This window comes from Vulpes vulpes, chromosome 10 (assembly GCF_048418805.1).
Source record: "Vulpes vulpes isolate BD-2025 chromosome 10, VulVul3, whole genome shotgun sequence".
In the NCBI taxonomy this organism is placed as follows: Eukaryota; Metazoa; Chordata; class Mammalia; order Carnivora; family Canidae; genus Vulpes; species Vulpes vulpes.
Window position 1 is genome coordinate 38760333 of NC_132789.1, and position 13020 is coordinate 38773352.

Genomic DNA, 13020 nt, shown 5'->3' on the forward strand with positions numbered 1-13020 from the left:
TGCAAAAGAAGGAAGCTGGACTCTTTCATCACACCATATACAAAAATCAGCTCAAAATGGATCAAAGACTCAAAGAAAGGTAGGAGCTAAAACTATAAAACTCTTAGAAGGAAACACAGGTGTCAATCTGTGTGACCTGGGATGAGGCAGCCACAAAATGACATCTAAAAGCACAAGCCACCAAAGGAAAGAAAAATAGATGAATTGAACTCCATCAAAATCAAAACCTTCTGTACATCCACGGATACTATCAAGAAAGTGAAAAGACAAACTACAGGGTGGGGAAAAAAACATGTTCACATTATGTTTCTATGTTGTGAACTCTTAAAAACTCAGCAATAAAAAGGGGCACTTGGGTGGTGCAGTTGGTTGAGCATCCAACTCTTCTTGGTTTTGGCTCATATCGTGATCTCAGGGTTGTGAGATCAAGCCCTTCAGGAGGCTCTGCCCTCAGCATGGAGTCTGCTTAGGATTCTCTCTCCCCCTCCTCCCGCAAAACAAATAAATCTTTAAAAAGAAAAAAACCCCTCAGCAATAAAAAAGGCAAATAATCCAACTGAAAAGTGGGCAAAGGATTTGAATAGACAGTTGTCCAAAGATCTACAAATGTCCAATAAGCACAGGAAAAGATGCTCAACGTCACTAGTCATTATGAAAACACAAAGCGAAACCACATTAAGATGCCTTACACCCACTGGGATGGTGGTAATAAAAACAAATCACATGTTTGAAAGTTGCTAAAAGTTCTCATCATGAGAAAAAAAAATTCTGTACGGTGATGGATGTTAACTAGACTTTGTCTGACCATAATGTATATAAATATTGAATTATTATACTGTACAACTAAAACTGACATTAATTATGCTGTATGTCAATTAGACCTCAAAGAATATTTTAAAAATTCAGAAAGAGAGGGAAAAATAAAACGAGATGAAATCAGAAAGGTAGACAAACCATGAGAGACTCTTAATCACAGGAAACAAAGTGAGGGTCACTGGAGGGGAAGGTGTTGGGGGGATGGGGTAACTGGGTGATGAGCGCATGATGTGATGAGCACTGGGTGTTATATAAGCCTGATGAATCACTGACCTCTACCTCTGAAACCAATAATACGTTGTATGTTAATTAATTGAATTTATTTATTTATTTTTTAAGATTTTATTTATTTATTCATGAGAGATGCACACAGAGAGAGGCAGAGACACAGGCAGAGGGAGAAGCAGGCTCCACGCAGGGAGCCTGACGTGGGACTCGATCCCGAGTCTCCAGGATCACGCCCTGGGCTGAAGGCAGGCACTAAACCGCTGAGCCACCCAGGGATCCCCAATTAACTGAATTTAAATAAAAATACATACATCCATACATCCATACATCCAATGGGCCCTACATTACTAGTGCTTGGAAAACATGTAATTTGGCCTGTGGCTTGTTTTTATGATGTAAGTATGGTGACTATTAGCTTAATTTGTCAAGACAAAGAAGACATTCATATATGTATATTCTAAGAGTTAGGCCTGCCCAGTTTTCAGGCTACAAACTCTCAGATTAATATATACAGTCAGGGGTACCTGGATGGCTCAGTCGGTTCAGCTCAGGTCATGATCCCAGGGTCCTGGGATCAAGTCCCATGTCAGGCTCCTTGCTTAGTGGGGAACCTGCTTCTCCCTCTCTTTCCTGCCCATGCTTTCCCTCTCTCTCTCTCTCTCTCTCTCTCAAATAAATAAATTAAATATTTAAATATATAAATCAAAACAATCAATCAAAAAGTTTTATTTAGTATTCTAAAAAAAATAATAAATAAATAAATGAGTGAATGAATAAAATAAGGATTAGGGAGGATGTGGAGAAATCTGAACCCTTATGCACTACTGGTAGGCCTGTAAAATGACACAACCGTTGTGGAAAATAGTTTGGCAGTTCCTCTGAAGCTACACAGAGAGTCACCACATGACCCCACAGCTCACACTTAGGTAGATACATACCCAAGAGAAATGAAAGCATATGTTCACCTCGACGCTCATACACATGCCCACAGCAGCATTATGCATAACAGCCACAAAGTAGAGACAACTAGATGTCCATCAGCTGATGAACAGATAAACAGAATGTGGTCTATCCGCACAACAGCCTATTACTGAGGGATTATTAAGAAGGAATGAGGGGCTGATCTATGTTACAACATGGATGACCCCTGAAGACAACACGCTAAGTCCAAGGAGCCAGACACAAAAGGCTACGGTGTAGGATTCCATTGATAGGACACGTTCAGTATAGGCAAATCCATAAAGCAGATTGTGGCTGCCAAAGACTAGGGGAGGCAACTGTGACTGACCCCTAGTAGGCACAGGGTTTCTTTTTTGGGATGGAAAGGTTCTGAAGTTAGATGGTGGCTATGGTTGCACACAATAGTGAATATACCAAAATCTACTAAATTGTACACTTAAGAATGGTGAACTGTTATGTGAATTACATCTCAATGTTTTATTGTAATTTTATTTTTAAAAAATGTTTTACGTATTTATTCATGAGAGAGGCAGAGACAAAGGCAGAGGGAGAAGCAGGCTCCCCACAGGGAGCCTGATGGAGGACTCGATCCCAGAACCCCGGGATCATGACCTGAGCCGAAGGCAGACACTCAATCACTGAGCCACCCAGGTGCCCCTATTTTTATTTTTTTTTAAAGAGAGAGCACAGAAGTGAGGGTTGGAGGAGGAAGGGAGAGGGAATGTGAGAATCTCCAGCAGACTCCCTGTGGAGTGTGGAGCCCGACACACGGCTCCATCCCACGACCCTGAGATCATGACTGGAGTTGAAACCAAGAGTCGGATGCTTAAGTGACTGAGCCACCCAGGCGCCCCTACATCTCAATTTTTAAAACGTTTGAAAATATGATGTATTTTATCTAATTTCTGTTTATTGTCTGTCTTACCTCTCTACGACATGAGCTCCTTGAGGATAGGGGTTTTTGCTTTGTTCCCTTCTGTATCCCCAGAGCCTACAACAGTGCCTGGCACTCTCTAGGCACTCAATAAATATGAGTTGAATTCTCAATTACTGTATATTTTAGCACAACAACAACAAAAAAAACGAGACATTGAACTTCAGGCCTGTAGCATATCCATCTGAATAGTATTAAGGGCCCCACAGTGCCCCCCAACTCATTCCTTTCTCCTCAGTAGGATCCCTGGGCTCGCACAGGTTGCTTTGCTCACACCTGCTCCTGTGTGTTTGCTTCCTCGCTTCCTCCAGTTGGAATTCCAGACTCCAACTTCAGTCTCCTTCTCCTCTGGGGAGGCCCTCCCTGCCTCATGGCAGAATCGGCCCCGCTGTCGGGCACAAGCAGGTGCTGGGCGAGCTTGCCTCAGAGGTTGTCACCTTGCAATGCAACCGTCTCCACCCTGTGCACACTGCAGCTCCTTGGGAGCAGCAGTGCCTGTGTCCAGTCCATGTCGCCACCCAGTCCCCAAAGCAGGACCCCCTCGGCACTTGTCTGTCCCAGGTGCCTCCCCTCACTGCAGTCGCCCTGGGGTCACATCGGCAGGTACCTGCCCTCACGTTGTCGGGGAGACCTCCCAGCTGCGTGCCTGCCCCTCTCAGTTCCCGGTCCCTGCTATGCCCCAAGCACCAGAGCAGGTGTTGGGGACAGAGGCAAGGGGCCGGGTTCCTGCCGCCGAGCAGCCTGCAGCCAGCGAGGGAAAAGGGCACAGACACCTGTGACTGTGTTAGAGGCGTGGACAAAGTGCCACGGAAACACAAGGGGAGAGCAAGTCACTCTGCTGCCAGAGAGGGAGGGGGACCTGGGCTGGGCAGGGGGGAGGAAACAACAGTGGAGGGGGCGGTCAGCTGGGGCGGCCCTTCACGGGTGAGTGGAAGTCACCAGAGGCCAGAGGAAGATGGCCTTGCCAGCAAAGGGAAGAGAGCAGAGGTTTAAAGAAAAGAAAATCCAGGTGGATTCCTGGGTGGCTCAGCGGTTGAGTGCCTGCCTTCGGTCCAGGGCGTGACCCCGGGGTCCTGGGATCGAGTCCCGCATCGGGCTCCCTGCATGGAGCCCGCTTCTCCCTCTGCCTGTGTCTCTGCCTCTCTCTGTGTGTCTCTCATGAGTAAATAAATAAAATCTTAAAAAAAATAATAAAGAAAAAAGAAAAGAAAATACATGGTCTAGGTCGTGAAGGAGAAGGGGTCTGCAGCGGGTTAGGGAGGGCTGACGCAGCCAGAGGGGCTGCCGAGGAAGGCTGAAGCTTTGGGGCCTTCGGAGCTATGGTGAGGAACACGGACTTCGTGGAACAGGCCACGAGGCCCGTGGGAGGGCGTGTTTTTAGCGAGGGAAGGACAGGAACAGGTGGTTCAGAGGAATGAGTCCCTAAGAAGAGAGGATGCCCTGGCGGCAAGGTGGGGGAGGCCAGTCAGTCCAGTCAGGAGCCTGCTGCCCAGGCCAGGGCGGGAATGAGAAGGGTCTGAGGAAGCAAGGACAGGGGGACAGAGAGGAGGGGACAGAGGGAAGGACCCCGAGCCCCTCCGGGGGTCCCCACTTCTCCCGGCAGACGCACAGCCCCAGCGGAAGCCCCGGAGGAGCAGCACTGACCCCGGTGTCCTCGCGTGCTCTTCACCACGACCGGGTAGCCCAGGGGCTCGGCTTCGTCAATCATTTTTGAAAAGTCTTCATGGCCACCTGCCGAGAAAGGGTGAAAGTCAGTGCAGTTGAGGCCGGAGCGGTCGGCCCAGTGCGGCCCCTCGTGCGAATCCTCCCCAGGCCTCCAGGTCCTCCCATTAAAGCAGCTCAACCCCCTGTGACACCTGTGGGAGCAGGCAGGGGAGGCAACCAACGCGGATCAAGGACGAGGGTGTGCCGGGGGCTCCCGCAGTCCTGACAAGGCCCAGCTCCGCGGCTGTGGCCCCCCCACGCCGTAACGGTTGGAATAAAACCACGGCAGGGCTGTGCACGCGCACACACACACACACACACACACACACACATATGATCAGGGGCGGGAAGAAGGTACCAACAGTCGGTTTTACTAGAAGGGAACTCCGGGGACGCCGTGGAGCTCCGCTAAGCGTCTCGGTCGCGGTCTCATGGGAGGTGACATGGGTCTCATGGGAGGTGACATCTGGCACTGCTGGAGGCCCTGTCCCTCTGCCCCTCCCCCGACTCGCATTCCCTCTCACCCTCTCTCTCAAATAAATAAATAAATAAATCTTTAAAAAAAAAGAAGAAAGCAGGAACTCCTGCAGACCATGCCTCCTTTGCTGCCCTGCCCGCGGCTCCCCTACGGTGTGTGAACTTCTGTCTCCTCTGTGTCCCCAGCCCGTGCCACCAGCCCCCACCTGGCTGGGATGCCCCACATTTGGTGTCCCGTATGGGGAAGGTCGGCTGCCCAGGGCTCTCCCTGGCAGGGCCTCAGCCTGGTGCACCCTGGGGAACTGATGACTTCCCAGGGGGAGGTTACCCTTTGGTGAGGACCCTTAGCCCCAGGGGGACCCACCAGATTGCCCCACCCCAAAAGGGTGGGATGTCCCCCCTCGCCCTCCCTCCGGAGGGACCCTTCCTCCCTCCCCCCTTCTCTTTTTGGCCTGTGGGCGGTCTGACCCCTGTACTGCTCCTTGGACAGAAGAAGGTCTCTGGCCAGGGCAGCTCTCCAGGGGGCCTGGAGGTCTGAGGGCAAACAGGTTGGCCTACCTGGGCCCGTGAAGGCCAGGGGCCCTGTCTTCTCCTCTCCCACTCCGTCCCTCGAGGTCTCCAACCTGAGGAGTAATTGGCAGTGGAAGCTCTTCTCCAGTGAATCCACACATTAGGGACTCGGTGGGGACCCTTTCCTGATGCGCCTGCCTCTCAGCCACCTGGCTTCTTTCAGGCCCCCTGGTATTCCCTTTGTTCCCTCCGATCCAGCTGCCATTCTAATCGACAGGCAAACAATGTTCCCAAGTGTCTGAGTAAATCCCACAATCGCACATACAAATGACGATTCAATAAGAACCCCAGCCCATCAGAGGCTCCCTGCCCCCGAAATCCCATGGACCTGGCCGCCAAGGAATTTCATTCCCATCTCCAATCAGCACAGTGATATAATACATGCTCTGGTCTGTAACTGCACAGAACCCCTGAGGGACCGACAAGTTGGGTTGTTTTTTTTTTAAAGATTTTATTTATTCATTCATGAGAGAGACAGAGACACAGGCAGAGGGAGAAGCAGGCACCATGCAGGGAGCCTGACGTGGGACTCGATCCCAGGACCCCGGGATCACGAGCTGAGCCCAAGGCAGACACTCAACCACTGGCCACCCAGGCATCCCTGACCGAGTTTGGGCAGGGACAGCATAGCCACCTGCCAGCATGAAGAAGCTACTGAAGACGGGACCTCCGCCCAAATGCCAAAGATCTGCCCTGGTTGATCTGTCACGGGGATGTAGAGACTGCTTTTAGGCAATGGGCTTGAGCGATGAGGGCCTGAGTCAGGTAGAAGGGCCCACAGTGACCCTCTAGTTGGACCCTCTTACTGGAACAGGCTCATTAGGTGACCCACCTCAAAATATCCACAAGCCCTAGCTGACCAACGGGACAACCAGGCACAGGAACCAAAAGAAAAGACAATTCCATACGTTCCCATATCCCCCTCACCCCCCTTAACTACAGTCCCCCCCAACCCCCCCACCACTGCCTCCAGGCCGATGACTGTGTCTCCTTTGCTGTCCTGCCTGCTGCTCCCTTGCAGTGCACTCAACAAACTTCTATCTCCTTAAAAAAGCAAAAAAAGGGAACCCCCTACTTCCTGACATGGCTGACCTATTTACCTCCTCTCTAGCTATCCTTTTTCCCTTCCCTATAAAACAGTGAGAGAGGGGTCCTGCTTACTCAAGGCCATCCCTGCACCTGTGCTTCACACCCCTTTCCCTCCCGCCTCCTCGGGGGTCAGGCACCACTAAGCTCCCTCTAGAGGGTCTCCAACCTCCTAGTTCCATTGCCATTTTAAACACGCTCGGCTCTCCCCCATCTTTGACAAATAAGATCCCGATTCCTTGCCCCTGCCCCACCCCTTAATGACAACCTTGAACCCCCACCATCAAGCTACTCAAACCGGTTTGCATTGTCTCACTTCTCATTCATTCCCTGGGCCTCCCTTGACAGTGGCTTTTCTCCCCATCACTAAACTGAAGTCCCTGCTGCTAAATCCAACACACGTCTAGGTGCTTATGTTACTTGTCCTTTCAGAAGCAGACCACAGGGGTGCCGTGCGGGGGCGGGGATGGGGTGTTGCTCAGCGGTTGAGCATCTGCCTTCAGCTCTGGTCATGATCCAGGGTCCTGGGATCGAGTCCTGCATCGGGCTCCGTGCTCCCCAGGTGGGAGCCTGCTTCTCCCTCACCCTCTGCTCCTCCACCTCGCTTGTGCTCACTCGTTCTCGCTTACTCTCACTCGTTCTCGCTTACTCTCTCTCAAATAAATAAAATCTTTAAAAACAAAACAAAACCAGACAATACCTTTAATTATACCATCCTTCCTGGAATGTTCTTTCATTGGCATCTGTCCTCTCTCCTCTCCCTCTTCACCACTCCTGCTTGGTCTCCTGGACACATTCCTCTTCCTTGACCCACTCTCGAAAGGGTTCCCTCTTGAATCCTCTCACTGAATTTTATTTATTGTGGTAAAATATGCATAAAATTTACCACTTTAGGTGTACAGTTCAGCCCTCTCTTCATTCTATACGTTCCCCTGAGCAATCTCACTCATTCTTGTGACTTCGCTTAACGGAGCAAAGGTTTCCAAATCCCCTCCTAGACGACAGCTCTCTCGGGAGCTCCAGATCCATTTATCTGCTGCCTACAGAATACACTTGCTTATACTACGGACATCTCAAAACAACAAGCCTCAAACAGAAATCATCTCTGCCCGATAACCTCTCACTCCCTACCCACCAACCTGTTTCTCCCCTCATGCTTCTCATCTCTGTGAATGTTTGCTTTCACGTCTGGTTGCCCAAATTGGAAACCAGAGTCACTCAATTGCTCTCTAGACTCCTCATATCCAGCCAGTCGTTATGTCCTGTTACTGCGATCTCCTTCGTAATTCCCAATGTGTTCACTTACCTTCATTCTTATTATGGCCCCCTTATTTTATTATTTTTAAAAAATATTTTATTTATTTCTTTGAGAGAGAGAGGGAGCACAAGTAGGGAGAGCAGCAGAGGGAGAGGGAGAAGCAGACTCCCCTCTGAGCAAGGAGCCGGATGTAGGGCTCGATCCCAGGACCTTAGGATCATGGCCTGAGCTGAAGACAGACGCTTGACCTACTGAGCCACCCAGGTGCCCCCGGTCCCCTTAGTTTAGATCATCACCGCTCACTTGGATAGTTCAAAAAGCCCATCACCACATATCCTGTCGCCCTGGTCTGAGTCTTTCCTCATAGAACAGCCAAAGTGATATTCCGAACTCCCATCAGGCCACCTCCTTGCTTACCGCCCTGTTATCCTCAGGAGTCATCCTAATCCACTTCACAGACTCTACACCTACAAACTACTCAAAATACCACCCATCTGTCATGTTCTCATTTGACTCTAGGCCGATCCAGATTCTGCTCTGGGCTCAGGTTACTCCCCGTCCCTGCTGCTTCAGCTGGATAACTTCAGCTGAGTTTAGATATTCTCTCTTTCAGGAAACCCTCCTCCATGTCTCCCGAGGTACACGTGGAGCCCTCCCGGGTATCCTGTCCCAAGTCACGCTCACTCATCATGGCACTCACCACTGCTCTGACACTTGCTGTCCTCCACCACTGACAGCGGTGATGAACTGGGAGCGCCTTGAGGGCAGGACTCTCTCAGTCCCTGCTATAGCCCAGGACCTAGGATGGTGGCCGCCACAAAGCGCATACCACAAACACACGGAACAAGTGAATTACAGACACAGGGGGCGACCATGGTAAAGACCCAAGATGTTGAGTCACCTAAGATGAACAAATGCACACTGAAAACCAACAAGACCTAGAGCGCTTTGGGGGAGGGAAAACCTAGCGATGCAGGTGCTTTGGAAAGGTAAGTTCCAATCCCAGGGACACTCACCATAGGAGAAGGTGTCTGGCATGGGAACCCCGTGTCCAGCCAGCTCTTGGAAAGTCCAGAACTTGTTGACGCAGTTTAAGATGCTCTGTGGGCGGTTGACCAGGCGGCAGCCCAGCTTCTCCAGGTGGCGCAGGACCGTGATGTCGCTGTCTGACTGCACAGAGGGCGTGGGCACCCGCACGAGCACCACATCTGGGAAAGTGGTGAGCGCTTTCTGGTTCAGCTGAAGGCCTGCAATTGAAGGACAAGAGTGAGCTCCGTGCTGGCCGTGGTCTAGTCCCTCCAGAAGAACTGGCTCCAACCGACTCCTCAAGATTGAACCCAGCAGGAAGACAGCCTTGATAACGGCACTGGGAATCCTGTAGTAGCCAGAGGGCTACAGCAGTGCCACACTCCACACAAATGGGCAGAGCATGATTATGAGGAAATGCAAAAGAACGAACAGGAAAAAAAGAGAGAGAGAGAGAGAGAGAGAAAAGCAGCAGATCAAGAATAATCCAAGTTAGAAGAATCCACAGAGGAGAGGTAAGATAGCACAGCACCTTCCTTCCAGGTAGCCCTAGTGTCACTCCAAGTGTAAGGGGTTGGGAGGCTGGAGACGTAATGAAAGGGAAGCAGTGCAGCTCACTTAAGGGATCCTTATTAGTCTTTTATGACTTAACCTTTGAAAGTCTGTCTAGGGGCGCCTGGGTGGCTCAGTCAGTTAAGCATCCGCCTTTGGCTCTGGTCATGATCCCAGGGTCCTGGGATCAAGTCCCCTACTTCCTGCTCAGCAGGGAATCTGCTTCTCCTTCTACCCCTGCCCCCTACTCATGTTCTCTCTCTCTCAAATAAATAAATAAAATCTTAAAAAAAAAAAAAAAGTCTGTCTGAAGGGGTACCCTGCTGGCTCAGTCAGTAGAGGATGCAACTCTTGATCTTGGGGTCATGAGTTTGGGTCCCACATTGGGCACAGAGACTACTTTAAAAAAAAAAAAAGTAAAAGTCTGTCTGAAAAATTACATAACTGCTTAAATGATTTTTATGACTATAATGAATGCAAACATGCCAATGTTAAGTAGAAAAAAAACAGGACACAAAATCATAAATACAAGTTAGAAAAGACTAGAAGGAAATATACCGACATTTTAACAATGGGTAATGGGATGATGGATGATTTCCTACTTTACACTTATCTGTATTTTGCAAAATGTCTCCAAGTGCATATTACCTTTAGAACAACAACAAAAATTTTTTAAAAAAATCAATCTATAAAAAAAATTTTTTTAATAAATAAATAAATAAATAATCAATCTAGGGCAGCCCTGGTGGGCTCAGCAGTTTAGTGCTGCCTTCAGCCCAGGCCGTGATCCTGGAGACCCGGGATCGAGTCCCACGTTGGGCTCCCTGTGAGGAGCCTGCTTCTCCCTCTGCCTGTGTCTCTGCCTCTCTCTGTCTCTGTGTCTCTCATGAATAAATAAATAAAATCAATCTACAAAAAATCAATTTAATATCAAACAAAACTAGAATGTATCCAAAGACAAGCAGTCCATATAATGAAAGGACCTGCACTTGTATTACACTTGGAAACTGGGAGTATTGGCTTGAAGTAAAGACTCAGAGGATCACGAGTTCAGTCTTGACGTATCTGTAGGGCTTCCATGCAGAAGACTGGTTTGGTTGGTCTTCTCTGACCCCAAGAGACACAGCTATCCATAAGCATTATTTTGTCTGTCAGTGCCTGGTGCATGACAGGCACCTGATGTTTGCTAAATTGTTCAGAAGCCACAGGGAGGTAGATTTGGAACCACAGAGACAGGAGACAGGAAATGGGATGGGCAGGGCGATGAGATGTGAGTTCAGAGAATTACTAGGTCGGTTTGGTGAGCCTTAAAGGAGTCTCTAAAAGGCTCTAAAGAGGACCTTTTAAACAGTTTCAGAACCATCTTTTAAACAGGCTTTAACTTAAGTGCTTTCTGTTCTGCAAGCGATGTGCCACACCACCAGATAATTCCAAGAACACAAAAAATGCTAATGAAACGTTAGTATTGCTCCACTGGGGGATGAATAATATTAATATAAAAACACAAAGCAAAACAAAACAAAAGGAAGCAAACAGAAACAAAAACCACAAAGGTACTATATTATCTAGCTTGCCCAGTTTCCCCCCCTCTTCTAAGAGTTGTTCCATCAATTTAACAAAAGAGGGCAGGTTTGATCATTAAGATAAACTGTTCTCGGGACTTCTGCAAACAGTGTGAACCCCAGGAACTGGAACATAATTCTCAGGTGATGACTTATAAAAGAGCATTTGGGTTATCTTCACTCTGCCATCAGAAAACAGAATCATTTATATGTTTTTTTTTTCCTTTGCCACCTACAGCCCCCAGAGAAAAGAATAAATATAAAAGGAGAAAAAAAAGCAAACTCTGTATTAGCGTCCTCAAAAGTGACAGGAGAAGAAAGAAAGACAGGTATTCCAGTGGGTGAGAATGGTGAGTAAACACTCAGGGCAGAAGCGACAGCCCGGGATGACATCACACGACGAGGGAATATGTGCAACTGTGCTCTGGAAAGTACACAGAGCCACCCACACGTGGGGCGCTGGCATCGCCACTGCACACACACACTCTACCGAGCAGGGTAGGACAATTTATGGAGCTTTGCACCTCCTGATGAGAGAAAAATGGCTTTGCAACAGAAAAGTGACCTAGAGAAATGAGAAGCAGCAGAAATGTCTGGCTTTCCAATCCCAACATGAGGCCACAGACGAACAGTTAAACTTCTAAATGGGAAGAAAAGAATTCAGTCGTTTCTGGAAATACCAACCACAGGTGGACGGAGACAGCTCAGCCTCAAGCAGATTCACAGACACCTAGGAAGTCTTACCAGAACTTCATCTCTCTTCTCCAAAGGTAAATCTTTGGGCCTGGCTCATTCCAACTGAAGCCTTCAATAAATGAAGAATGGAATGGGTTAAAGCGGAGTTGGAAAGGCTCTACACCAAGCAGTTAGACAGGTGTGGGCTCTGAGCCTCCAGCTCCGTGCCGAGGGACCCGACAGGTTTAGGAACACCTCTGTACCACCGGCTCCTCTGCTGCCCACGTTCACAGCTCCAGCATTCCTGCTCTGGGCATCTTCGCCTGCCCTGCACATTTCTGTTCTCTTTGCCATCTAAACCCAGGGAAGTCACCAATTCCACAAGGAGCAGACAAGAGGCTGCCACTCTCCCCCATGGCTCCAGTGCAAACAGCGCTTCCACTTGGCCATGGCCAAGAACAGCTTGGGTGTGTAAGGTTGGCTCCTGGCAAACCTGCTGAGACCTTGAGCCACTTAGTAATGGCTCTCCCCCCATCCCCACCCCATCCATATCTGCTCTCAGGGAAAGACCTGATAAACTTAATACAGGATGCAGCTTAAATGGGTCACCTTTCCCAGAGTCCTTAGCACTTCCACTGCAATCTATAGGCCTCAAGCCAAGGGAATGAAGAGCTGATGCAGGACACCAGGGCGGGCAGGGCTCTGCTTGGCTGCCAGTGGATGGAGGGAAGAGGCTCGTGCCCCCAAATAACAAAGATTTCATGTGACTAAGCGGCCCTGTGCTCTTGGGCATCACCTTGACTTGGGGAACAGGGCAGGAGGGAGGGAGTAGAGTTGTTTCTGGAATATTATTTGGGGTCTCCCAGACTCCTACAATGGGCTTGAAATGTACTGTTTAGCCTCAAACCACCTTTTTTTTTTTTTTTAAATTAAACCACTCTGTCCCCACATGGGTCACTAAGATAGTGAAAAAGGTCAAACCTCAAACTAATTAGTACAGTGACCAACAGCCAAGCCAACCCAGCCACAACAATATTTTCTCCATATTACTTCTACAAACAATAATCTACTTTCATGGATCGTTATGGGCTAATGTCCTTTTGATACCTGTTATTTATGTTTGGAAATTTTTTACTGCATTAAAAACAAGTAGGGGGGATCCCTGGGTGGCT

General features: G+C 49.0%; 1 protein-coding gene across 1 annotated transcript in view; it reads right to left on the reverse strand.

The window, feature by feature from the left end:
- The window catches only part of RIMKLA (ribosomal modification protein rimK like family member A), a 38848-nt gene that overhangs the window by 11888 nt on the left and 13940 nt on the right, over positions 1-13020 (reverse strand). Inside the window, exons 2-3 of the mRNA XM_025983645.2 lie at positions 9050-9280; positions 4583-4669 (exon numbers count right to left, since the gene is read on the reverse strand). Of these exons, the coding sequence (XP_025839430.1) occupies positions 4583-4669; positions 9050-9280 (318 nt within the window). The remainder of the gene's footprint in view (positions 1-4582; positions 4670-9049; positions 9281-13020) is intronic.